Source organism: Ylistrum balloti, unplaced genomic scaffold, assembly GCF_031769215.1.
Source record: "Ylistrum balloti isolate Yb309-2 unplaced genomic scaffold, AGI_CSIRO_Ybal_v1 Utg369730, whole genome shotgun sequence".
Lineage (NCBI taxonomy): Eukaryota > Metazoa > Mollusca > Bivalvia > Pectinida > Pectinidae > Ylistrum > Ylistrum balloti.
The window spans coordinates 98,634-126,222 of record NW_026781945.1 but is presented as its reverse complement, the minus strand read 5'-3'; the positions used below and the strand labels follow the sequence as shown (position 1 = coordinate 126,222).

Here is a 27,589-nt window from a genome sequence, read left to right as displayed (position 1 = left end):
TGATGATAAAATATTTTCAGTGCTGTTGAAAAATTCAGAGAAAAATTTAAATGAAAACAATGTGAAATATGATCATGATCACTGCAGAAAAAATGGCTATTTCACTGAAAAATAAACCAATTAGTAACAATTCAATATCACAGTTTCTAAGTCTACCCAATACACAGCTGGTATGTAAACCTGGCTCTAAACTACTAACAATACATGCAATTATAGGTTATATCAAGAAATTGGTTGCTATTTAATTATTTCACTGTAAACATCAATACTGCCACAATTGAAATATTCCATATCAAAATTTTGAAACCCCCCACCCCACCCCACCCCTTTTTCCTGTTAACCCTAAATCTACTATGTTTTGTTTACATTTTTTGCACATGGCTGCCGGAAACCAACTATGTTGACTGGATAGAAATGTACATATGAAAAGTGCAAGTTTTGTTTTATTTTAGTTTACAGTTATATCAATACACAAAGTTCATGAGTTCACATTTAGAGGTTTTTATTTCAAAATATTGTTGTTAGGACTTGTTACTCCTAAGGATATAAATGTGAGTACAATATGTGTACTACTTTAGGTATCAATTTTGTGTTACGTGTATGTTTGCTGCAATTCCATGTGTTTCACATTACATTTTTTGTTTTATATTCCTTCTTATAATTGTTTATTTAAATAATAGATATTGTTAGTGTATGAAAATGAATTTTTATTCTTTAATTCTTATTTATAACTATGATGCCACGCTATGAGACGTGTGTGACAAACCACTGATGAAAATAGGGTCAATTTTTTATGCACAATGTCTTCATTCATAGAAACACAGTTAAGTCAAACCTATATATTACAACAAAACAGAAACCTTTACAATTATGCAGTGAACTTCAAGAACTGTTTAGTTTTTCATGGTGGGCTCCAGACTGATTATCTTTTTGTGTTTCATGTAAAGAATTTTCAACAATTTAGCAAATCCAGTAAACTTGGTTTTGAAATCAGAAACTGATAAAAGTTTTTGATGAAAAAATCTTGACAAGAACATTCAAATGTGGAGTACTGAGGTTTAAAAGCCAATCTCTAGCCTATTATGAAGAAACTCTTCTGTTGAACTACTTTATATATTATGTTAATATGTTACCATAGTAACCAACCTGCAGCAGTGGGTGGCAAGCCTTTCAGTTGTCCATCAACAGAGGAGAGTTTACTATCATAGTATTCCCTCAGTTTGACGAGATTCTGTTCTGCCTTGGCTTTGCTAACTTTTTCTTTCTCAAATTCCTCCTGCATTTCCTGCATCTTGGCATCATATTCCTATCAAACACAAATGATTCTTGAGATGTGAATTTCATGAATGACTTCCAACAACATGTTTTTAATTGTCATGTTGATCACTTTGTCCATTAAATTGGAAAATAAAAGACATTTGACTTTGTCTTCATAAGAATTTTTTCACTCGCTCATGAAAGTTGAGGCAACGGAACAAATCAGATAAAAGAAGTGTTAACTTCTGTAAATATGCTTATTGTTTTATTGGAAGTAGATTTCAGGGAATACCCTGAACTAAGCATTTCAAAAAACTATGAGAAAACAATAAATTTTAAATGTATTTGAAGTACAGTAACACTGCCTACTAACCAATCTTATGCTTTCTTTTTCCTCCTCCAGTTCCTTCCTAATCTGCTCTGTGTTATTGCTTGGTGGTGCATGTCCGGCCTTAGCCACTTCCCCAGGAGCACCTACAAAGTACATAACATTACACAGGTAACATAACTAGATATGAAGTTTATCAATCCATACTTGCAGACAGATAAATACCTTTTATGTTTAAAATACCTTTTACACTTAAAACAATTTTGAAAAGAAGCCTGCTGCTTTTAACTCTATCAACTTCCTATTCTGAATAACAAGGAAATTTGACTTGAAACAAATATACAGATTTTCATATAATTAAAAAAGTACTGCAAAAGACTGCTGAATGTGCACACCTATATAATAAGTGCATGTACATTTAAGGGTTGAAAATACTGAAAATATACTTCGACTTGCATAATGTGTGCACCCAAAATTTCAGTCAAAACCTTCTCCGGGAGCCAAGAAACTGACCTCAGATTGTTCAGGTAACATGTCTGACCAACGATATAAGGTCCAAAACTTGTAAGTATACTCTTTATAAAAAATTCATTTTCATATCATTTATTGACTTTTAATTACTTACTTTTCTCTTTAATTACAGTTACAATACAATAGAAGAAATCTGCCTAATGTTGTGCACCACTTGTTTGATTGACACCAGACACATAATGCTGCATCACACACTTACCTAACAAAATCATCTAGACTTATCAATCTTGCATACACAAACATTTCTTTTCCCTCTCTAACCAACAGTGTTCATTGTTGCAATAACAGGTACCAGTAATTATCTACCTATTAATGACCAAACCAGATAAAAACAATATCTGCAAAGTCAAGTTGTCTTTTGTGACTCATGGTCATATTGTGCATGATCCATCAACTATCCATATATTTACCTTGGAAACCTCCCTCTGGGATAGGGAGCTGACCCATCAACTATCCATATATTTACCTTGGAAACCTCCCTCAGGCATTGGAAGCTGACCCATCAATCATCCATATATTTACCTTGGAAACCTCCCTCTGGGATAGGGAGCTGACCCATCAACCATCCATATATTTACCTTGGAAACCTCAATCTGGGATAAGGAGCTGACCCATCAACATTGCCTTAAGCTTGGTGATCTCCCTCTGGGATAGGTAGCTGACCCATCAACCATCCATATATTTACCTTGGAGACCTCAATCTGGGATATGGGGGCTGACCCATCAACCATCCATATATTTACCTTGGAACCTCCCTCTGGGATAGGTAGCTGACCCATCAACCATCCATATATTTACCTTGGAGACCTCAATCTGGAATATGGGGGCTGACCCATCAACCATCCATATATTTACCTTGGAAACCTCCCTCTGGGATAGGGAGCTGACCCATCAACCATCCATATATTTACCTTGGAAACCTCCCTCTGGGATAGGGAGCTGGCCCATCAACCATCCATATATTTACCTTGGAAACCTCCCTCTGGGATAGGGAGCTGGCCCATCAACCATCCATATATTTACTTTGGAAACCTCCCTCTGGCATTGGGAACTGACCCATCAACCATCCATATATTTACCTTGGAGATCTCAATCTGGTATATGGGGGCTGACCCATCAACCATCCATATATTTACCTTAGAAACCTCCCTCTGGGATAGGGAGCTGACCCATCAACCATCCATATATTTACCTTGGAAACCTCCCTCTGGGATAGGGAGCTGACCCATCAACATTGCCTTAAGCTTGGTGATCTCTTCCTGGTATTCCCTCAGTAGGGCATCCTTGGGGTCCTCATTAATCTTTGGTTTGTTCTGAATATTCTTGGCTCGGTTGGCATAACGTAATGTGCTTATGGTCTCCTCATAATTGTTGTCAGCCGGAGACAAACAGGCAACCATGAGTGTTTTTGTATTACCTAGAAAACAGCAAAATAAGTTCTCACTAAAAAAAAAGACACAGTACAATTAGTGTTGGATCCTGTCAATGTGATGATATTAACAAACGAAAGCAGTCTGTATTAAAAAAAAATAAAAAGTTCTGGTAAATTCATTTGCCTGTAATTAGTATAAGAAAGAGAAAATGTTGATACCTCCGAGTGAATCCTGGAGAAGACGGGTAAGCTTGGAATCTCTGTACGGTATATGTTTGGTTTTTGCATCAACAAGTGCTGATATGACATTTCCAAGGGCAGACAATGATAAGTTAATCTTCGTGGCCTCTTTCAGACGGTCTCCAGTAGCACCTGAGTGTCAAAAATATTTCAGAATTATGTGCAGGATACCTTTAGCTGTATATATATTTTAAAATTCATTTCCATCACAGGATATGTCTGAAACAAAATGTATTCTGTATATAGAAAGCAGCTTTATCTACAGAAAGCAACTGTAAGAACTTTTGGCATAAACTTCAATTTAAGTATGCTAATAATGTAAAATGTACTTTTACAAGTCCTCTGGAAAATTAATATGGATTCACAAAAGGGCAGCTGAAGTGTTATGTGCCATTAGTACATGACAGCTGGAAAACTTTCACATCATGATGTCCCAACGCTGATTCACCTGTTTTGGACTGCCTTTCACTTCCAGCCAGATCAACAAGGTTGAGCTTTCCAGCACGGATATGTTCTTCCCCTTCAGCATCTTCCTGTATCATCTCTAAGTTAATGGTAAAGATGCTGTGGCTGCGAGAAGAGTCTGCATTCATCAGTGTGGCACCTGTTGCACGGTTCTTCCAACCCTTGTCCATGATCCGTTCACATTCAGTGACATTGTGTACTGGGTGCATTGAGAGTCCTAGAATTCAAAGATCCAATTGGAGGTGATTTATCAAAGTAATGCAAATAAACTATATTTTTCTGTCAATAAAAACTCAGTTTGGGTTGCCATAGATATGCTCCCATCTTTCAAAAGCTGTGAAATGTGACCTTTGTTCCTGTACCTCGACAAATGCTCCCCAAAATATTTTAGGTGAAGAACTTGATATCATGATACCTTGATGTAAATATCATCTACATTTCAGGTGTTCATGCCATACTTTGTACACAAACTTTTGATTCCCAATGTGGTTACGTGTGATATCTGACCATTTGCCCACAACCAATACAACCAAAATTTTATACACAGAGCTTGGTTTTAGGATATAAAGATGAGAAAGTGAATTATAAATCTATTGAGGAATTTAGGAATTCATGACATCTCTGCAATAGGTTCAATATTTTTGTTCTGACAGACAATCAAAAAGTTATAACTATTTATGTCCCTTCCCATTCTTTTTACTTGTGGGGATTACCATAATCACAGTCTCAAAAGCAAAAGATTGTTTAAGTATGGTTGATGTCTTAAAAGATTGTTTTTTGCAACCACCTATGGTACATGTATAGGCAAACATACCACTGACATAAACTCCTTTCTCAGGGTGTTCTTTAAGATCCATCTTTGCTTTGGCATCTTTTCCCAACAAATCCCTAATTTCTTCATTGTAGATTTCCAAATATGATGCATGAATGAGAAATTTTGTGTCTTCTGCCACAGACACCGTCTCAAAAATGTGGTCAAATGCTCTGAAAGAAATCAGGACATCAAAATAGTGTTATGATTTCAAATTAAAACAATCCTTCAACAATTCAAGCTAGGTAAAATTCTTCAGGAGAAATATTCACATAATCTTGACATGGATAATTAAACAAATGAAGCACTGGTAACAACATAGCTTTCCTTAAATTGCAAATAATAAATAAAAGGATCAACAACACATGAAATAAGATTCTGCAGTAGCTTTTAACTAAATTCCACTTGCAAGTGATGGCTTTTTATTCATTCATTGTTTGGTGTTCATTTTTTTTCTTTCTTTTTTTTGGTTTTAACATGTTGTGCTACCTTGATTATAGATATAAAAACGTACAGCATCTGCCATACAAAAGCTACTTGCAACTGTATGATAAATACACAAATCTTTATAAACTGGAATCCAAAGAAATGTAGACAGTGAGGATATGCTAACCTTGGAATGATGCCCCGCTGTGATGCAGGGTTCGTGATACCTTGCATGGTGAATGATTTGCCACATCCTGTCTGACCGTAAGCAAAGATCGTCCCATTGTATCCCTCTGTCACACCCTACAAAACAGTCAGAATTTCTGTTAATGTCTTTTGAAACTTCATGACAGCTGTCACAAGATTCAAAAATGATTTGGTGCCCACCATCATATTATCTTATAAAATTATTATATTGTTTCCTTAACAGCTGGATATTCTTTCTGGTCTCATCCAGCCAAAATTCAACTATACACAAGAAAGAACAAAGGAAAAAATACATATCAAATTTGAGAATTATCCAACCAAAAGTTTCTCAAGAATTTACAGTAACAGCCCCCTAAACATAACCAAAATGGAGCTTATGGGTTTGCAAGAAAAGCTTAGCAATAAATCTGAGGAAGTCTGTTCCATGACTTTGTTCCGTAGTCCAAAACTTGCCCCATTTGATGAAAATAAGGATTCCTGTCTGCAATGACAAAAGTTTTATGCTACGACCCAACATTGGGACAAGTTGCTACATTGGGCTACCAATCTCAGTGTTCTCCTCAAGGGAGTACTCAGGCTAAGATCCTGTAACATCCTCACCTCGACTAATGCCTCGATTGGGATCATGTTACAGGATCTTAACCTTTGACCGAGATACCCCGATCTCACTCAGTTACAGTTAACAGATTTTTTTAATCCAGAACTCCATTACCAAAAATCATTCAAACAAACTATAACAGGAGTAATCAAGGAAGGCTGTTTGTTTGACAGAGTACCTAAATACATATGAAATTAATAGAAGATTTATCAAATTCATATAAAGAAATAGCAATCGATCTAACAGGTTTGCAAATAGCAATAAAAAATTTCAACAGTCAAAAACCAAGATAGTGGACTAATAGCTATTTTATTCCAGATCAGACCTAAGCATACCTGCCAACTTTCTTGATTCATTTGTGAGTGTTCCGATTTTCACTCCTCAACCCAGTCTCCCGATTGTATGGATCAAAATTAGGGCAATTTTCTGGATTTCAGAGATCTTGCTTGATAAGTCATATGTAACCTTCCTATATCTGTCAAATAGGTAAGGTTGACCATCTGGCCACATAATCAAGGCCTAGCTAGATGAATACACATCCCAAATATCTTATTAGTGTCACCCAAGTTAATCCTTGCTGACCGCTATGTATGGGAGCACATGTTTGTAGTCCTCCCAGCTACCTAATTTAGTAATTAATGATAGACCATTGGTCAGGACTCAAGAGCAGGCCCTTACCAATAATCAGTTACAATGTGGTCATTACACAGATAATTATCATGTATATACTACCTATTTGGCCAAATAACATTCTTTATGATATAACAATGTTGATAATTTAACCATATCAGTCCTTTACAAACTATTTGGTTGGCATCCTGAGTAGAAAAATTAGATCAAAGAAACATTTCTTTTGCAATAAAGGACCAGTTCTGGACAAGATTTAAAATATCATGGACTATTTAATCTAAATTAAAGTATTTTGAATTTCGAGAACAAAAATTATTTCATCTTTCTTTTTGCCTGATTCTCTAAAATTTTGATAAGATGACAGCTTAAAATTTCACAAGGTGATCAATATTATTTTCTCCTTATTTCAATGAAATAAATTCTTTCAGAAACATCATATATTTGGAAACACATATTATTACCAACAACCAAACAGATAATCATAAATCTTAATATCTGTTACATTGTTTGATTTAAATAAATACTCAAAATCTTAATATCTGTTACATTGTTTGATTTAAATAAATACTCAAAATCTTAATATCTGTTACATTGTTTGATTTAAATAAATACTCAAAATCTTAATATCTGTTACATTGTTTGATTTAAATAAATACTCAAAATCTTAATATCTGTTACATTGTTTGATTTAAATAAATACTCAAAATCTTAATATCTGTTACATTGTTTGATTTAAATAAATACTCAAAATCTTAATATCTGTTACATTGTTTGATTTAAATAAATACTCAAAATCTTAATATCTGTTACATTGTTTGATTTAAATAAATACTCAAAATCTTAATATCTGTTTCATTGTTTGATTTAAATAAATACTCAAAATCTTAATATCTGTTACATTGTTTGATTTAAATAAATACTCAAAATCTTAATATCTGTTACATTGTTTGATTTAAATAAATACTCAAAATCTTAATATCTGTTACATTGTTTGATTTAAATAAATACTCAAAATCTTAATATCTGTTACATTGTTTGATTTAAATAAATACTCAAAATCTTAATATCTGTTACATTGTTTGATTTAAATAAATACTCAAAATCTTAATATCTGTTACATTGTTTGATTTAAATAAATACTCAAAATCTTAATATCTGTTACATTGTTTGATTTAAATAAATACTCAAAATCTTAAAAATCTAATTTTACAGAGAATTCAGATTTGATAAATTCCAACTTGATCCTGACATGCAGAAAAAAAATTAAAATCATCAGTATAGAAAGGTGAGCACATTGTGAACTCAAACTTATCTAAAAATATTGATTTATTTTACATTAATTTTTTTTTCCTGTGTGGAAAATGTCACAAGGTATTATGTTGAGTCAAAAATGTTGTTCACACATTTTTCTCCTTCATGAGAATTTCGAAAAGTTGGCAGGTATTCCTAAAACTGACTGCAAGCATAATTAGGGGCCAAGAATAGGAAATTCCAAAAAGATCAGCCTTTCTTTTTTCCCCAATCAGTCCTAAAACTGAATGTGACACAACTATAAACCTTGGAGAATATACAAATGAAACAAGAGAATGATCAATTCTGTAGTTCCTAAGAAATAGGGAGTATTGTCTAAGGACACCAAGGCACAACAAAAAAATCATAGCTTATCCTGAAAGGTGGATTTTGATGAGACAAGTTTTATTGGGAACTAGTCTGTCAGCTGAGATTTTCCTATGTAATTCCATGATGCATTAGCAATATAACTGTCTATAATATACCTAACCACTGACAATTACTTTCTTTTTTGAGTCATTTTTTTGTGGAAAATCATTAAATAAAACTGTCTGTACATAACCATAGGCCCTTATCATCTCTCGCACTATAACAGCTGACTAAATCATGAATGTTGATACCCATAGCATGTCTCAAATATTGGGTATAAGTGGTCCACACTAACACAATCTAATACCATAAGAAATATATCAGCTTAACCCACAGGTCAGGGTTTTTAAAAGATTTATTGTCCTTAATTGCTAGTTGTGTCTAGCACTTAAGCTGAAGGTTAAATATAGCATAATATTACAGCTCAATTGGCACAAGAGAATCCTCATGGTGGTACTTTTGATAGACAGAGGGATAAGGAATAGTAGTTCTCTCTGGTTTCACTGATAAGAGACTAATAACACAACATGTCAGGTTTCTTCTAATACGAATATTTTTTATGCAAATTGTATAAGCAATTAAAACAACAATAAAGAACTGAAGCATACTCACCTCCACCAGTGGGTAGGCTATATCTGCATATATATTTTCTGTTACTGAGTCTGTGAAATAAGATCCATCAAATGTGAATACTTTTGGAGGTGCCTTTGGATCACTTGGATTTTTTATGGTACACTGAGCACGTTTGCTATCCATACTAAGAACACATTCACATTTCAGCTCTTTTTCTCGTGTGTTCATTGGACGACACCTCACAATTACCTTAACACATTCCCCATCAGACATCTTGACGGTCTGAAAATCAAAATTATTTTTTTTTATTAATATTAACATTAACAAAGTGTGTGCATTTATCAAAAACAGCGTGTTTACTGAAAGATATCACAGGTACCTGAAAGTTAGTCTCCTCAAAGATATCGATTCAAAAATGATCAATAAACTTGGAGGGCGAAACAACAAATAAGCAGTACATGATACAAGTTGTTTCCCAGATTAATTCTCATCAATTATTTTGTCATTTTCCAAAATTACTAAAGGCTATTTTTAGTATACATCTCGAGTTAAAATACTGCATTAAGACTTGCTATAATTAGTAAAACACCAAACAATGAAATACTTACATTTTAGTACACACCGGACAAATAAAGTTTTCTGAAGTCTAGATTTTCCGTAATATGGTTTCCTTGGAAACAAGTACGCTGTCTAGTATCAGCTGTTTTTGAGGTCACCTATATTTAAACTGGGTCCTTTTGCAACACATTTTGTATAGTGCTATATGTCAAATTTCAATTAAAATAAAACGAATTTTTATGACAGTGTCGTGTTGTTGATGGAATGCGTAAACAGCAGTTTCCAGCACTCAGCTGTCACTTTCGAGCTTTCCTGGCAAAACTATGTCGCAAAGGATCATGGGAATGAAAGACGCCAAATCGGAATACCTCACGGCTTTTTAATGTGCTACGATCTCTTTCCGAGTATTGAGATTGTAGGTGTCACACACTAATTTTCAACTGTACTTATTGCCTTTGTTAGTCATCCATGTATACCCGTGTATAAACATCGAAAGTATACAGTTAAACCTATACACATCGCCGATCATTATTTTATTGCATGTCAGAAGGCAAACATGATGGGCAAAATAACATTTTTTTTTAAATTTTACTCTTACGATCAGGGACGTATATGACGTCATATACGTCCCTGTTACGATTAATGTCTGAAATTACTCGCAACCCTAAATCCTTGCTCATAAGTCAGATCACTCCATAAATCGGGTCGATTTTCACCAAAATTGCATCCCTAAATCTTTCGAAATTATGAACAAAAGAATGATTAATACGGAGATCCAAGAAAATTACTTGGCAAAAAAACACCATGTCTTCTCAGGGCATTAGTGTCATGCAAATCCTAGTAAGTAAAAAAAAAACTATGAAATATTACCTGATTTATAATTAAAATACAAATTCTATGAAACTTAGGCAAGATATGAACAAATAAAGGCGTTAAACGGACACCCAAGAAAAAGTTTAAATAGAATTAGACCAGAGGTTCCAGTTGAGTATGTATCTTCTGCATTCATCGACGACCCCGTCTTGTAAATCTTTATTAAGTTCAGTAAGTATGGTCGAGTCCCTTATGAACACAAAATGTCGAACTTGATATCACACAAAGAAATAGAATACTAAAAGAACTTTCCAATACTCAGTCAAGCGTATATTTATGATATGGTTATACGTCGTCCTTTGAAATGTCTTACTTATATCACAGATGTAATATTCTAAGCCGTGCATTAATGTAATATTTCCATCTTTGCAAACAAACAAAATATGACTGAACTCGGATCCCGTGAAGTTTTTCGCTAGTTTATAATCAGTGCGAGTCATTTCGGCCAATCGAAACGTTCGGGTTAAATTTCTTTTTTTTTTCTTCGTTCAAATAAATTAATATCAATATGTGGTACTTAAGTTATGATTTAAGAAAACAATTTATTGCATCTTTTTAAAATTTAGTATAGATATTTTCCAAAAAATAATTTGAAGTCACGTTAGAACGAGATATCAACTCCATACCGGCAAACATGGCGGACAAAACTGAGAAAGAGGATTCTGCTGTAAGCGAAAAGAAGGAAACTAATAAGAAAGATGAAAAGGAAAAGGAAACTGAAATGGTATTCTTGAAGTTTTATCCTTTATTTTCATAAACATCGTCCAATTTTGTGTACTTGTGTGTGTTATATTACCAAATCAGTCTTTTACTTGACCCACGCACTCGATTTGAAGTCTTCAAATCTGCTGTGTCACATCAGTATATCACATAGAACTTTGCATTTGTATTCAAGCGATATTTTCTAAAACTCTTTTAAATGTTTAAATCACGATTTAAGGAAATTTCATGTCTCACCATCGAAACATGTGGATAAATGTATGCAAGTACCAAAATTGCAGCGATGAAATTCAACCAACTCACGGAGATTGTCTTCTGACAAAAAAACATTTGTTTTACCAACTCGTTAGATTCTTGTCCATTTTTTTATGTGCACACCATAATAACGACCAGGTATGGCCCAGTTGTTTACATTTGCCCTATATAAAACAGAATTCAGCATCATGAAATATTGGTTACATCTGTGATAACCCTTTTTATATATACAAAAAAAAGTTGCAATTATGTAGTCTTGCGTTACAGCCAGTTCAGAATCCGAGTCCATGTTACATTCCAGAATATTTTGTAAGAAAAAAGGGTACCGATGTCGTATACCAGCAAATCTTAATATTGTCGTGCAAAGCTATTTTACAATATTGTGCAATAGTAAATCTATTGCTGAATGGAAAGATGTAACAAAGACACTAAATTGTGTTTGGTGATAGCGATATAATTCACCACAGGCTTTTTATCTGCTATGTGTTGAAAGGAAAAGAGTTTTTCTTGCATATATTGGGTTTTCTTGTGTTATTGAGGCTTAGAATCAAACATATTAGTAACATTTGAGAGTAATTCATCAGGATGCAACGAAGGACTCTAAACCAGATCAAAAATGTACAATGAAACAAACCTTGACTATAATTTGTCATATTACTGCATGTTCATCTAATGTTCGGAAGGTAACATTGGACTTGCATCACTGCTGTTTCAATATATAGGTCATCTTTTGTAGGACATCTATCATGATGTCGTTAAACATGTATACCAATGCACTCATAATAAGAGATAAATAGGTTTGGTGTCAAAGGCCAGGACATAACATTATGACATGATTTACACAAGTGCTAAATGATTTTTTTAAAACATGTTAAGAAGGTTTCTAATACATTTTTAATTATTACATCACCAACCGATTCTGCCAATTATGTCCAGGTGCTAATTTTTCAAAATGTTGTAAATGTAGATTAATGTACATATCTGAAAAGTAAATACATCTCAGCAATTTTTTCAGTCTTAATCCATCGAACAAAACAGAAATGTTGCTTGTGAAAATGTCTCCTCTCGACTATGGACACCAAAAATGGTATGGTATCCATGCCAAATGAAATTTAAATGCAATAATGCTAATAAAAATTGTGATGTAAATAATTCATGATATTACAAATTGTTTTGGTAGCTATGTCCTATTATTTCAATTGATATTATTCAGTAAACAAGATTTGGAGATATATTCAAAGGGAGCAGACATAACAAATATCTTCCCTTCTTATATACATATAGTCAGATTTGACTATATAGCCAAATTTGCTAGTGCTCTAGTACCTGTATGTCTGTAATTTATAATTTGCACACAAAACACAGGGCTTTTTGAGCTGGTATATGGACACATTCTCAATTGAAATAATCTGGTGTTTTAGACTAATTCCAGTTACTGAGAGGGAGGGGTGGGGGAGGGTATTTGCATTTAATTCATGAAAATTTTCATCAATGTTCATTGATTTTCTTTCCAAAATGAGAAAACTCTGGCCCATAGTCAGCCAGTGAAAATAAATCCTGAACCATTGCTGGTGTAAAAGGAATTTGCAATGAAAAAGCATCCTCACCACTGCTTGGATTCAAAGTAGCGATCATTCAGTTTCTAGACAGACAATCTACACTTGAGTAAAGGGAAATTCCACACTTCTCGCTCCATCACAAATATTTTGACCCTGAAGACAATAGCAACTCGAGTTGATAACTCTATGGAAGCATCTGAGTTTCTTATAGCATCTACTCCTGGACTGGAGTGGTCAATAGTACCAAATCTGTAAAAAAAAGAATTAGTAGAGACATCCCTGCTACTGTTTGGATTCAAAGTAGTAACTCTTCGGTCTCTAGGCGGACACTCTTGTAATAGAAATTCCCTCTAGCTGAGGCTAGGAACATGTACTCTCAACTTCTTCACAAGTACACTGCCCATTCCAAATAACACATTAACATATGCTGAGAGTGTTCTACTGATCATCCCATAGTCTTTGTATCAGTTTCTAGTCTGTTAAAACTGACCATAATCATAGGCTCCGATATTTCATTTGGTTGCCTGTTTATGATCAACTATTCTTAAAAAACTTGGAGATTGTCGTTCCAATCTGGTAACATGGATTATGTCAAATTTCGGTAGGAAATGGGTAAAATTGTTTTACCAATATGTTCATGAGTTCATTTCATACACACTTGACTTTTATTTCCTATGTCATTTTATCAAATAATCAATTATCATTCAATTCATTAAATGGTTCAAGACTGTTTACCTGGGCATTTTACCTGTATCGAAAATACCTCAGCCAGTCAAAACAAGTGTTTTCTTGGTGACAATAAAACCAAGTACCTATATCAATATATATTTACGTGTGTATATACATCAGTTTTGTCATGACATACAATGGTGTCACCACTCACTTATATACACTCATCATATTGCAGATGAGAGAAAAACATACATTAACTTGGAATATGTTTTAATTTTGTAGTCTGAAGAAGATAAACAGTTGCAGGAAGAATTGAACATGTTAGTGGAGCGTCTCAAGGTGAGATTAAAAAGTGATATCAATCAGTATTTGAAAGTTATTGTTCTTGGATGACACTGGATGTCAGTATATACCTTGAATTTAAATGCTTATATACATTGACCTTGAAAATGGTTCAAAATTATCACCTTTTACAAAAATTTGATATATTTCACTTTCACACCCTATTTCAATTGAATGAGTATGATGAGACTTTTGGCTGAAGTGACTGAAAATTTTGATTGTTGTAGGAAAGTGACCAAAAATTATACAAGCCTGCCCTGGAAAGTCTGCGTTCACAGATAAGAGCTTCTACCACATCAATGACATCAGTGCCAAAACCTCTCAAGTTTCTTCGGCCCCACTATGATTCAATTAAGGAGGTCTATGAAAAGATTATTGATACAGAAACAAAGGTATTGTAATATAAATACAGGATGGCCATTACATAATATCAAAGTGAGGTTACAAAAATGTTTGTTTATCATTACCAAATTCATTAGTCTTTTATTAAATATAGGATGTTAAAATGTTTGTTTATCATTACCAAATTCATTAGTCTTTTATTAAATATAGGATGTATCACAAATATTCAAACACAAAATTTTCAGATACCAATGAAATATTGGAATGACAAGGGAAATCAACAAAGAATCTAAAACATTTACCATAAAGTATGAAGTGAAATGGTTAATTTCACTTTGTAAGGGAATTTCCCTAGTAATGTGTTCTCAAACATATTTTTCCTTTTTGTATTAACAGTGCTTTTGTGCAGATATTATTTCTGTCCTTGGTATGACGATGAGTGATGGCCGAGAAAGTTTGAAGTACCGCCTCCTTGGCTCAAAGGAAGAGATTGGATCCTGGGGTCATGAATATGTCAGGTATTAATTGTGGAATCTATCACATGAATAAATTCTTTATAGACTTTAGGAGAAAAAAAGATAATGAAAACAGATTTGGCAAGAAAGAAAATGGGAGTTTGTTTCTCATCATGGTTTGATTTTTTTTCATGACAGACATTTAGCAGGCCAGGTAGCACTGGAGTGGCAGGACACTGATGAGGCAAACAGCTCAATGAAGGACTCCTTACTGACAATGACAAAGGAGGTGGTACCTTACCATATGGCCCACAATGCAGAGGCTGAAGCCTGTGATCTTCTCATGGAAATTGAACGACTTGACATCCTGCATAATTATGTAGATGAGAATGCTTACCCTCGAGTTTGTCTCTATCTCATAAGGTTAGACTTCCTTTGATCTGACAAGCAACTTTTTATTAAGGCAAAGCCAATTATAAGAATATCTCTCAAAAAAAATCTGTATGAAATTTTCAGAGCAGGTAGGGAGGTATGCAGAACATTTTATTGTGGCAAAACATTTTGCTTAAGTCAAAGAGCATGCATCTAAATTCTGACTCTGCTTGTGCTTGTCATAAAGTTACCATGTGATAATAATTAGGTAGTCATTGGAATTGGAGACTCTCATATTTTGTTTTGGACTAATAAGATTACCAAATTATGACAGGGAAATGAGCTTTGATGAAAATAACTGATGGTAAATGTTTCATAAATATTATAGATGTTTTATGTTAGAGTATTGGAAGTTTTTATGTGTCCATTTTATGGAGGATAGGGGCATATAGTGTTTCCATTTACGGTCTGTCATGGTTTTGCCCCATCATAAAGCATCCCATTTTGTGTTGTTTTGAGCCAGTGTCACATCAGAAGAACCATTCAAAAGAGTTGGATTACATTCACTCTGTATTGTCAAAACTTTCAATTCTAAACCTGATCAGACCCTAGTTTGCATTCATAAATATTCTCTAGTTTTTTTGCTTGTACTTTCTTTTGCCCAAATATTCTTGTTGTGTAGATGGCATGCATTCAGAAAATGAAAGCTCATTTCATGCATAATTAAGTCATTTTCTGAAGTTCATAAAAATCAGCCAGAAATACTCAATGATATTTTGGATTATTCTTGATAGGGAAAGTGTTTTCTTATTCACTATTCATCCTTGTTTGTAGTTGTGTGCCATATGTCCCTGACCCAGAGAACCTTACTTTGCTGAAGACTGCAGTGGATTTATACAGGAAGTTCAAACAGTACCCACAGGCATTGCGCTGTGCTATGCAGCTCAATGATATGAAGCTGATTGAAGAGATTTTCCTGTCCTGTAAAGACATGTAAGAAATGATAGAGAGGTTGTGTGTTATGACTAGTATTTATAGTGGCAATGGTGTAGGGTTGAAAAAGTAACAAGTACCGGGTAAATCTCAACTGGATATGTTCTGATAGCAATACAATTTTAGATCAATTTTGATTGATTCCAGTTGGTTTGCATCTTCTAAACATTTTTTGGTTAAATCTGAACTCCACATTTTGGATTCCACAACCTGATATTTAAGTTTTTAAACATGCATTATTTGTTACAGGATGATGCAAAAGCAGCTTGCTTACATGTTGGGGAGACAGCAGATATATCTAGAGCTTGGTGATGATGTGGAGGAGTTTGATGAGATGACCGAGATCATGTCCAATGCCCATCTCAACAACAATTTCCTTGCATTGGCCAGAGAGGTATGATGTTCTGATTTCAGAAGTCTATATTGTATATGTTATTTTTAATAGAATAAAAACTAAAGGTAACAATATAAAAAAGATTTTGATTGTTATGTCAAGTTAAGCCAGTTTATTGTTGTTCATTTAAAAAGTGAAGTAAATTGATAAAACCAACTTGTTGGTATGAGACTTAACGACCCATTAGAGTAGTCTTAATGTTGCAAATACTAAAAAGAACCTATTAAAGTGTTGCAGCACACCATTTAGTTACTAACATTTTCTCTGTCTGAGACATTACAAACACATTGTATTATAACAAAGTTCTCAAGAAGGGGGGTAATCAGCCCATGAACATTTTGAGGCGGTATCTTGTTGTGGTAGCTAAGGGCTACGTCACTGAATATTGCCATTCAAAGCAATTAAAATGGTAAGTGTCTTTCTTATCAACACAAGACATCTTCATGAGAAACAGAAACTGCCTTGGATGGGGAGCATTAAACTACACCAGAGATCTTCACCTGATGTCACATAGGCCACTTTATGAACACGCAGCATCTATTTCTTGGAAGTTGCTTTTTAACAAACATGTTTTAAAGATACCATTTTCCTTTGCAGTTGGATATCATGGAACCCAAAGTGCCAGAGGACATCTATAAGTCACATTTAGAACAAAGTCGTAAGTAATTTAGAGGATTTGTAACATAGATGATGTTAAAACAAAATAGATACAGAGGATTTTGAAATTTTAAACAGGGCAATCAGATCTTTGAATTTGAATGATATCTACATTTTCCTATTTTAAATGTGTTCTTGATGGTGTTGATAATATAATTGAAGAACTTTATTAGTTCCTTGACATAACTAGTCCCCAGTTATTTGTTCATTTTATACATATTATATGACATATGTAATAAAACTCATGTGGTGTGCCCCGTGAAGTGAATGAATCAAGTGGGGTATAGTGCAAAAAAAGGGTTGCACAATTTCTCCCTAACTTTTGGACCAGTTTCTCTGAAACTAGCCAGGAGACTAAGGGACTATGTGTAAATGTGCACACAGGTTTTATTTTTCAGCAGAAATCTTAGTTCTGTTGCCATGGTAATCAGGTCACTATACGTTGTTTTTTATGTAATGACTCACAGCTGATCAGTTCTTTGATAAAATGAGTATAAGTATATACCCAGGTGCAGTATATACTTTTATGCATCAGGTGTTTCTAGAGCTGTTACTGTAAAAAAAAGACATTCAATGCATTTTGGTTACAATGGTAATTGAATAAGAACTATCTTGTTCAGGCTTTGAAATTTGGGAACCAGTTTTGTAAAAAAATCTGGTTGCCTTGGTAACAGGGTCACTATACATATATATTGGTAATGTAAATGACAAATAGCATTTATGATATATGGTAAGGAGATCGGCATGACAAATGAAAATGTTGAGGTCAATTTGACTGAATCTTAAACTGATGTCCATGTTATATTTAATTAAAACTTTATCGTTATCTGAAGACACATAAAAGCTCTTGTGATACCAAATTATTGAATTCTTTTTATCAATAGAATAGGACTTTATATTCATGTAATGTTTAAATTTGACTTTGATGCTTTGTAAATATTTATGATTTTATGTGATATAGTGTTTCAGTAAATAAGATTTAAACAAAAAAATATTTCTGATCAAGGTATTGGGATCTAAGGATTACTAACTAAAATTGACTTTGGTCTTGTTTTGCTTTATAGGTAGCACCATAGGTCCCAGTAATGTAGACTCTGCAAGGCAAAATTTGGCTTCGTCATTTGTAAATGGATTTGTGAATGCAGCATTTGGCCAGGACAAACTGTTGATGGAGGATGGAAATAAGTGGCTGTATAAAAACAAGGAGCATGGTATGTAAGATTCTCGATTACTGGATTAGAAGGAAACCTATGGTTGCAACTTCATCATAACTCTCTGTTTGAGCACTGTTTTTTTTTTTTTCATTTGGCATAAATGAATAACAGATTTTGTAATTGGCACAATAAAGAATGTTAAACATTGAAATCACTATGTTTTAGGTTGATTGTAAGAGTATAAAGCTAGTGAAATGGTTTGTGTTGTAGGTATGTTAAGTGCCACAGCATCCTTAGGTCTTATCCTGTTGTGGGATGTGGATGGTGGTCTCACACAAATAGACAAATACTTGTACTCTTCTGAGGACTTCATCAAGGCGGGGGCTCTCCTGGCTTGTGGTATTGTTAACTCTGGTGTGAGGAATGAATGTGACCCTGCACTCGCCCTTCTGTCTGACTATGTCATGCACACAACAGCAATCATGAGGATTGGTGCCATTGTTGGGTGAGGAATGAAATAGTCATATATATTTCTGTTTGTCTATTAAATCTATGTTGATAGCTAATAAAAATTTCTTGGAAAATGTGTTTGAACTGATTTGTTACTTATTGTATGTAATTTTTTAATTTCTCAACAATTATATGCTGTTGATCTAAATCAAATGACAATCATATATTATAACTTTGAATTTGCCTTACTTTTCCATGTTACAGGCTTTCATATAAAAAGTTACTCATCTTTTTATTTGTTTAATCTCAAGTTTTTAGAGCATCAAACATATACATGTTTTGTTGTAGCCTTGGTTTAGCATATGCAGGTTCTAACAGAGAAGATGTGTTAACACTGATATTGCCAGTACTTGGTGATAGCAAAGCTGCTATGGAGGTAAGCATTGCATTATTGGTGTTATTCTCAAATCATTTGAGCTTAAATTTCTTCATCTTTGAAAATAAATAAGATATAGAATGTAGAAACATTTCCAGACTGTTTGAAAATTTAGTACATTGGTATAATGTTGTTTTGATCTTACCCTTCAGCTTTTGTTTTGATAATTTGGTTTTAAAGGTATTACTGAATAGTGATTTTGAAAAAAATGTTTTCTTTTTTGTAAAGGTTGTAGGGATGGCAGCTTTGGCATGTGGTATGATATCTGTTGGAAGCTGTAATGGGGATGTTACCTCCACAATCATACAGACCATGATGGAAAGGTCTGAGGCAGATCTGAAGGACACATACTCAAGATTTCTGGCCCTTGGACTTGCTCTGACATATCTAGGTAAGATTATAATTGTCCTCTTTCTTAACATGTTTCTGTCCATGATGAGGATTTTTATTTTCTAAAAAGACCACATATCAAATTTTTACAAATTTCAGAAATTGTCCCATAAAATTGATAGTTAATTGTAAATTTGTTTGAAATACAATAGTTAGTTTATTGCGTGTAATTCCAGGTAAACAGGATGCGGTAGAAGCTACCCTAGTGGCTCTAGAAGTGATTGCAGAGCCTCTCAAGTCAATGGCTCGTATGCTGGTTGACGTGTGTGCCTATGCTGGTAAGTAAACTTTGCAGTAACCTCTCTAGTGTCTAATAGGACCTGGCATCTTATTATTTATCTCAAAAACATATTGGAAAAAGATGTTTTCTTTTGTGATATTTTTTTGTTCAAATCTTATTTATTTGGGATATTACAGACATGAGTCTAATAAGCTCTGAAATCTTCATTTCAGTTATTTAATGGTTGTGAAAGTTATAAAAACTGAATGTGGCCATAAAAAAATATAACATCAATGATTTATAATGAGCTTTTGCTTATTTGAAGAAACTAACATTTTGGTAAATGACTTCACTATGTAAAGTTCATATTGTAGCTAGAACTGTCTGGAAAATTATCTTTTCATGTAAAAAAAAAAAATTTTGTAATGTTTTTGGCATTCATTGTATGTGGATATTGTGTAAAGTTGCTATTTGTTTCAGTTAACTTGAAAACATGTATTGACAGCTTGTACAAAGTAGAATTTGTTTCCTTTTATTAGGCACTGGGAATGTATTAAAGATCCAGCATTTACTGCATATCTGCTCTGAACACGACGACTCCAAAGATCAGGTTGGTGTCCTTTTTTTCACCAAATTAAACTGCTCTGACAGAGCACTTTCTTGTCAGTAAGCATCGTTAATATTCAGAAGATCTATTTTGGTAGCAATTTTTGTCTCTACACTGTTCAACACTGGTTTGTCATGACCAAACTGAAGGCTGTGATTAACTAGTCTCCAAACTATGAGGAATTCAAGCTAACATGTGATCTGTTTAATTAGAAAGGGATTGCACAAAAGCATGAAGATTAGTTTGAACCAATGAAGAAAATCAGATGGCTTACTACCAGCCTGTGATAATTTGTCACTGCTTCCATTACTGCAGTAAAGATCAGTATAATGAAAATAGAATAGTTGCATTTTAAAGTTTCTCCCTTAGAAGATGTGTTATTGCTGTGGATTTGCTGATTATTATGAAATCTCACATGGATCTGTTATTCAGACAAGACATATCTCAATCCAAGTGTAAGAATTTGGGATAAGATATTTCTTGACCATTGAACATACCTTTGCTGGAATGTTTTCATATACTTAGCATAAAACATTTTAAAAATTGTAAGTTGCTGTGAACCCTAATCATCGCCATCATCAATGTCCCATGAAATGTGCTTTGAAATTGATGATGTGATCAACTTGCAACATGGTCACACTTCATAAAATGATGAAGCTACCCTATGTTGTGTAGTGTCAAATCAGGTGCCAGTGGTCTTTCCCTACTTTACTCTAATCAGTGAGATTACTAGAATCTTTCACCCCCTTAGAGGTGGATTAGGTAGATCTCAACCTTAAGGATAAGATTATTCAGTTAGCAAACATGAGGCTTGCCAAGTGTTTACGACGTAAAAATCTTTTCCCAAGGGTTGAGATCCCATCACACCCACAAGGGGCTGAATGATCATTTGTTTCTGTTGGTAGACTTCAGTATGCCGATGCCTTTTAAATTGAATTTAGAATGAGTTGTTGAATAGCCAATAGTATCATCGCTTTATTGTCTGTAGTGAAATACAAAAATTTCAGATGTTCTGCATTTGAGATGGAAAAATTGTATAACATCACAACCTAGAGTACCTTATGGTGTTCTCATTTCTTTTTTAAGGAAAATAATGAAAAGAAAGATGACAAGAAGAAAAAAGATAGTAAAGAAAAAGAAAAGGAAAAAGAAAAGGAAAAAGAAGCCACAAATGCAGACCTCTCTTCACAACAAGGTATTATCTTATTGTTAAAAAATGGCAGTCAAGTTAAATGACTCCAGTGAAACAAATTTAAATGATCTTAGCCAAAGTTATCACCTTTTTAGATGTATGTGGAAAATGTTTAACTTATTGAACTCTGATATTCAAATTCTTAATCATGAATTCCCAATAGTACAGAATTACTTTTCATGAATTTCACAGGATGATTTCTCACACAATTTATTTATCAACCTTAAATTATATCAAGTATTACATATTTGATACCCCTAGATTAAAATTTCCTGCTTTTATTATTAATATTTAATGCAGTTTAATGTTTTATGACACTCACCAGCTATATCTGATTTAATTTCAGGAATTGCAGTGTTAGGTGTAGGGCTGATAGCTATGGGAGAAGAAATTGGTTCAGAAATGTCTTTCAGAGCTTTTGGACATTTAGTAAGTTTGTCTAATGAAGTCAACATCAATGTTTTAATGATAAATTCTCAGGATGAGAAAGGAAGTCCATATATCATGTTTAGATGGACATGTGAACTTGAGATATAGATATTACAAAAATGGTTTTAAAGCAAATTACCAATAGATTAAAAAAAGATGTATCACAAATATGAGTGTAAGTTTTTGCTTGTTCTGATTTAGTAATTAGTATTTTATTTATTAGAACTTCTCAGACCTAGAGTAGCTTGTTGAAAAATCTATGTAGATATTGTAATATTTTTGGTAGATCTCAGTTTTTGTCATACTGATAAAGTGACTTTCTTTGTTGTTAATAGCTGCGTTATGGTGAACCTGCGATAAAACGAGCAGTACCACTTGCCTTGGGTCTGATATCTGTGTCGAACCCAAAATTAAACATTCTGGACACTCTGAGCAAGTTCTCCCATGATAATGACACAGAAGTTGCTCACAATGCTATTTTGTCCATGGGCCTGGTTGGAGCAGGTATAAGAAATATTTGTTCGTTCAATGTTTCATTTAGAAAAAGATTTCTATGAAATACTTAATCACAACAAAATAACTTTTACATGAAAACTAAGAACAAAGTTGACCTATTAAGTCCATCACAACCAGTGTTACAGGAAACAAACCCAATACATACCATCTCGACATTTTCAGTGATGACAGTTTTGATTAGTGCATGCTTCTTCAGTTATTACAGTTTTAATCAAGTCTCTAATTGTCAGCACTTTTGCTACTGTAAGAAAACAAAACTGTTTATTCAATGTATGTTCATCAGTTTACAGTTAATCTTTTACAGTTAAACATTTCATGGGTTGTATTGTGTAATTTTTTTTTTCAGGAACAAATAATGCACGTCTAGCTGCAATGTTACGACAGTTAGCTGTGTACCATGCCAAGGACCCAAATAACTTGTTCATGGTTCGGCTAGCACAGGGACTTGCTCACTTGGGCAAGGGTACACTCACCCTTTGTCCCTACCACAGTGACCGTACCCTTATGTCACCTGTCGCAGTCGCAGGGCTTATGTCTGTCCTTGTTGCCTGTCTCGATGTAAAAAATCGTAAGTTTTTCATTGAACTTTTTTTCTTACTGATGAAAGCAAAGTTTTAGTTAATAATATGACTCATAGTTCAGATACAAATATATCGAAACAATTTTCTCATTAAACAAAACTAAAAGCATAAACAGTTCAGATTTTGAAGATTTTTTGTGCGTGATCTGTAAGTAGTCATTTACCCACGGTTCTAATTGGAGAGGAAAAAAAATTGTAATGAAAATAAAATTGATAGACAATACATTATATGTAAAATCATTTTTTGAAATTGATGGTTTTATCTCTAATGTATTTTGTTTCATATGAATATTTGCATATTATTTCACTCTACTGTCTTTGTTGCAGTCATCCTAGGTAAATCTCATTACATCTTGTACCACCTTGTGTCAGCGATGCAACCACGTATGTTAACTACCTTTGACGAAGAACTGCGACCACTTCCTGTTCCTGTGAGAGTTGGACAGGTAACATCACGATGACTACAATAAGCTGTCTCATGTCAAGAGATGTTTTCTAGTTCAAATAAGTAGAAATATTTCCAGTTCAAATGGACAGAAATAACTGATTCAGATAAAAAATATGAAATGATCCATATTAACTATGAAGTTTGTCCAAATGAGCTAGACCACTCACGTTGAATCCTTTTGAAGGGCGAAATATTTAGCTATCAACATAGTATAGGTTAAATTCTAGATCTACGTGATTTCTATGTTTGTTTGTTTTATTTGAAAGGCTGTTGATGTGGTCGGACAAGCAGGTAAACCTAAAACCATCACAGGATTCCAAACACACACTACACCTGTACTTTTGGCCTATGGAGAGCGGGCAGAACTCGCCACAGAGGAATGTATCCTTTTCAGTGTGATATCATGAAGTTAATGTCCCTACCTCAATTCTCTTCTTATATCATTACAAAGACACATCAAAATGAAATTAGACTTTACGGAAAAAATGTATATCTGAGGCTTGCTTTGTACTAACTCTCTTTATAGGAGCTTTTAAAAACAAATAGAACCTTACGGCTAGAATTCAACATGTTCAACATGATAAAGCAATTACCTCTTTCTGGAGTCTACAACAAAATTCTTTCACACAAAAATTGATAAGTAATAATTTTTCCTTTACATACATGACCAAACATCAGCAACTTCCATTGAAAAGATACAAAAAGTCATGTTAAAAAAAAGGGGGGTGGGGGGAATACAAATATGTTTTTCCTTGTGTCAATCATGGAATAGCTAGAATTTCTTTTAGGGTAAATACTTATAAATTACAATGAATTATAATAGTTCCAGCTGTCAGCAATTAATGAAAGTGATGCAGCCTGTTTATCAAAGCTTAGACTTCTAATGATCATGCAATTATAATGCATGGCTTTGGAATGTAGACATGGCATTGGTAATTCAGACCAATAAGGCTAGGTGAAAGATCTAGCTCTGGTTACAGGACAGCTGTCTGGTAACTCTATATTCAGAAGTTAGCATGAACTGGCTCTAAACAATTCATAGAGTATATAAAACTTACTTGGTTTGGTCTGGTGTAGGACTTATATTTTGATTCAAGATGAGAAGAGTAAATGTACCCATCATTGCTGTTTCATATACTACATTTTAACACTTAGGTAAAACCTCAATAAATCAGCCATGTTATTCAAGTACTATAACCTTTTGAAAGCCATACAAAATTGCACTTGATCATCAAAACATAAACTGGTTAGCTCTTGTGACTGGAATTAAGATTTAAATTAATGATTCTAGATTAAAAGCTCATTTCACTTTGGTTTAATTAGTTATGTAAATCATGCATATGAACATAAGGGCCATTTTATTCTTGACTCTCTGTATTTAGTGACTATAACACTTCATTCTGTTTCCTTAACCCATAACAGACCTGCCACTGAGTCCACTTATGGAAGGCTTTGTGATATTAAGGAAGAATCCAGACTACCAGGATTGATGACCTGTTGGCTAGATTGTAATCTGCTTGACATGGTGTGACCAACAGATTTAGAGACACTTTCCTATTATCATAATCTCTACAGTTTAAGTACAGACTCTGACAAAAATATGGATTTCGGCTATTCCTTGTTTTAATGAAATAAGGGATGCCTGTTTATTTGACTGGTTGTTGGAACAAATGTAACTTTAAACATTTCAAAAAGTGCTTGGAGTAAAATCAGTTACTGTTGAGGCATTATAATATAAACCATGTAACTGTATTAGTACTACAGGAATGATGGTAAAGTGACTACTGCTTATTGTTAAATGCCTGTATCTGTGAATCCACTGCAAAAATCATTTTATTAGTTGCCCAGAATGTAACAAGATCTTACAGAAATCATGTTATGTTGACCAGGATTTAGGAACCTTATACTGATAATGTTTAGGAATTATACATTATTTAATATCTACTTACTGATTATAGAAATGTTCCGGTGTTGCATCTTGGATTTATTTGACATCAGTATTTCTAGAAATCTTTCAGCATAGTGCTACATTGTAATACTGATATACAACATAGATTGATGTTTTCTAATGTTCAAACAAGGTGTTATAAAACGAAATCTTTGAGAAGAGTTCTTGGTATGGATGTAAATGATTGTGAGTTATGCATTTAGTGTGTAAGTTGCTATGTTAGGATATGAATGGCACAATTGTATGGTTGACAAAGATTCACAGTTTTGATAGAAAAACAAATTAAAGCCGTGAAATATCATAATTGCTTGTTTGTTTGTATAGATTTTTTTTTTCAAATTGTCCTTCATCTTTCATATATTGTCCATCTGAATTATTCTTGTAATTGCTCTTTCTTGAGCAGCACTTTACGGATCTTTCTTAAATATCATTAAGTTCAAATAATATATTTTCATATGTAATCCAAGATAGCTATCTGTAGGCCATTTTTCTTTTCAAAATTAGAACTGAATGCATATGAATTTTAGAAAGATCTCTCCCTTTATTTCCTGAGAAGGTGATCAAATCAAATCGTCAAATGACAGGATAGTGACATTTTGTCACGCACAATCGATGACAAAGAACAAAACTTAAAATCCTTGATTGGTCAAAAACCTCATATAGGTCTAAATATATCACTATGTTACACTGAGTCTGGTGTACTGTGTGCATGCATGGGGAATATAACTGGTCAAAACACCTCTTATAGGTCTAAATATATCACTATGTTACACTGAGTCTGGTGTACTGTGTGCATGCATGGGGAATATAACTGGTCAAAACACCTCTTATAGGTCTAAATATATCACTATGTTACACGGAGTCTGGTGTACTGTGTGCATGCATGGGGAATATAACTGGTCAAAACACCTCTTATAGGTCTAAATATATCACTATGTTACATGGAGTCTGGTGTACTGTGTGCATGCATGGGGAATATAACTGGTCAAAACACCTCTTATAGGTCTAAATATATCACTATGTTACACAGAGTCTGGTGTACTGTGTGCATGCATGGTGAATATAACTGGTCAAAACACCTCTCATAGGTCTAAATATATCACTATGTTACACGGAGTCTGGTGTACTATGTGCATGCGTGATGAATATCACGGTTCAAAACACCTCTCATAGGTCTAAATATATCACTATGTTACACTGAGTCTGGTGTACTGTGTGCATGGTGGTGAATATCACGGTTCAAAACACCTCTCATAGGTCTAAATATATCACTATGTTACACTGAGTCTGGTGTACTGTGTGCATGGTGGTTAATATCACAGTTCAAAACACCTCTCATAGGTCTAAATATATCACTATGTTACACTGAGTCTGGTGTACTGTGTGCATGGTGGTGAATATCACGGTTCAAAACTCTATAAGGTATCTCACAGGTGAATGTAACAATCCAGTAACCTGTACTTCAGTTTTTGACGATATTCATGGTTTGTGGTATCTTTATAGCCAGCTGACCCTTAAAACTAATTGGCCTGTTGTTTCATATCCTAATAGTTCAAATCACAATTCAAGATTTTGCTTTGCACTGAAAGCTTTTTCAACTCTACCAGCGAAAAGGTTTTATACAGACACTAATGGACTATCTGCTTTTAAGACTGTAGACCAAAGGTCTCACTTCAGTTTGCAGTTCAACTGAAATTCAACCCCAACAATCTTGCAATCAAATATTCAACCTATACTATGGAAACATGTTCAGCCAAACTAATGTTAACATTGGTTTACATGTGAAAAAAATCCATAATCTGTAATTGACATTTCAACCATTACATAGCAATGGCAAGGTAATCACATATGCATACAAAGCAGACTTCACTGGACTGACTTGTCCTTCACAACCTCATCCTCGACACCCCAGAAGTTACATCACTTTCGC

General features: G+C 33.9%; 2 protein-coding genes across 2 annotated transcripts in view; one reads left to right on the top strand and one right to left on the bottom strand.

Moving 5' to 3' along the window:
* LOC132565642 (osmotic avoidance abnormal protein 3-like) overlaps positions 1–9,370 on the bottom strand; it is a 33,720-nt gene extending 24,350 nt beyond the window's left edge. The window contains exons 1-8 of the mRNA XM_060230336.1: positions 9,137–9,370; positions 5,618–5,733; positions 5,008–5,177; positions 4,177–4,410; positions 3,708–3,860; positions 3,309–3,533; positions 1,631–1,731; positions 1,147–1,306 (exon numbers count right to left, since the gene is read on the bottom strand). Of these exons, the coding sequence (XP_060086319.1) occupies positions 1,147–1,306; positions 1,631–1,731; positions 3,309–3,533; positions 3,708–3,860; positions 4,177–4,410; positions 5,008–5,177; positions 5,618–5,733; positions 9,137–9,370 (1,393 nt within the window). The remainder of the gene's footprint in view (positions 1–1,146; positions 1,307–1,630; positions 1,732–3,308; positions 3,534–3,707; positions 3,861–4,176; positions 4,411–5,007; positions 5,178–5,617; positions 5,734–9,136) is intronic.
* Positions 9,371–11,162: 1,792 nt separating this feature from the next.
* LOC132565643 (26S proteasome non-ATPase regulatory subunit 2-like) lies at positions 11,163–25,963 on the top strand. Its single transcript, XM_060230337.1, has 21 exons — positions 11,163–11,252; positions 14,017–14,073; positions 14,304–14,468; positions 14,815–14,936; positions 15,072–15,296; positions 16,080–16,238; positions 16,488–16,632; positions 17,230–17,290; positions 18,354–18,500; positions 18,714–18,948; positions 19,242–19,329; positions 19,558–19,720; positions 19,896–19,997; positions 20,479–20,549; positions 21,633–21,741; positions 22,085–22,167; positions 22,503–22,671; positions 23,030–23,251; positions 23,591–23,709; positions 23,978–24,092; positions 25,134–25,963. The coding sequence occupies exons 1-21, from the start codon at positions 11,163–11,165 to the stop codon at positions 25,199–25,201; spliced, it is 2,715 nt and encodes a 904-aa protein (XP_060086320.1). The 3' UTR covers positions 25,202–25,963.
* The last annotated feature ends 1,626 nt before the right edge of the window (positions 25,964–27,589 follow it).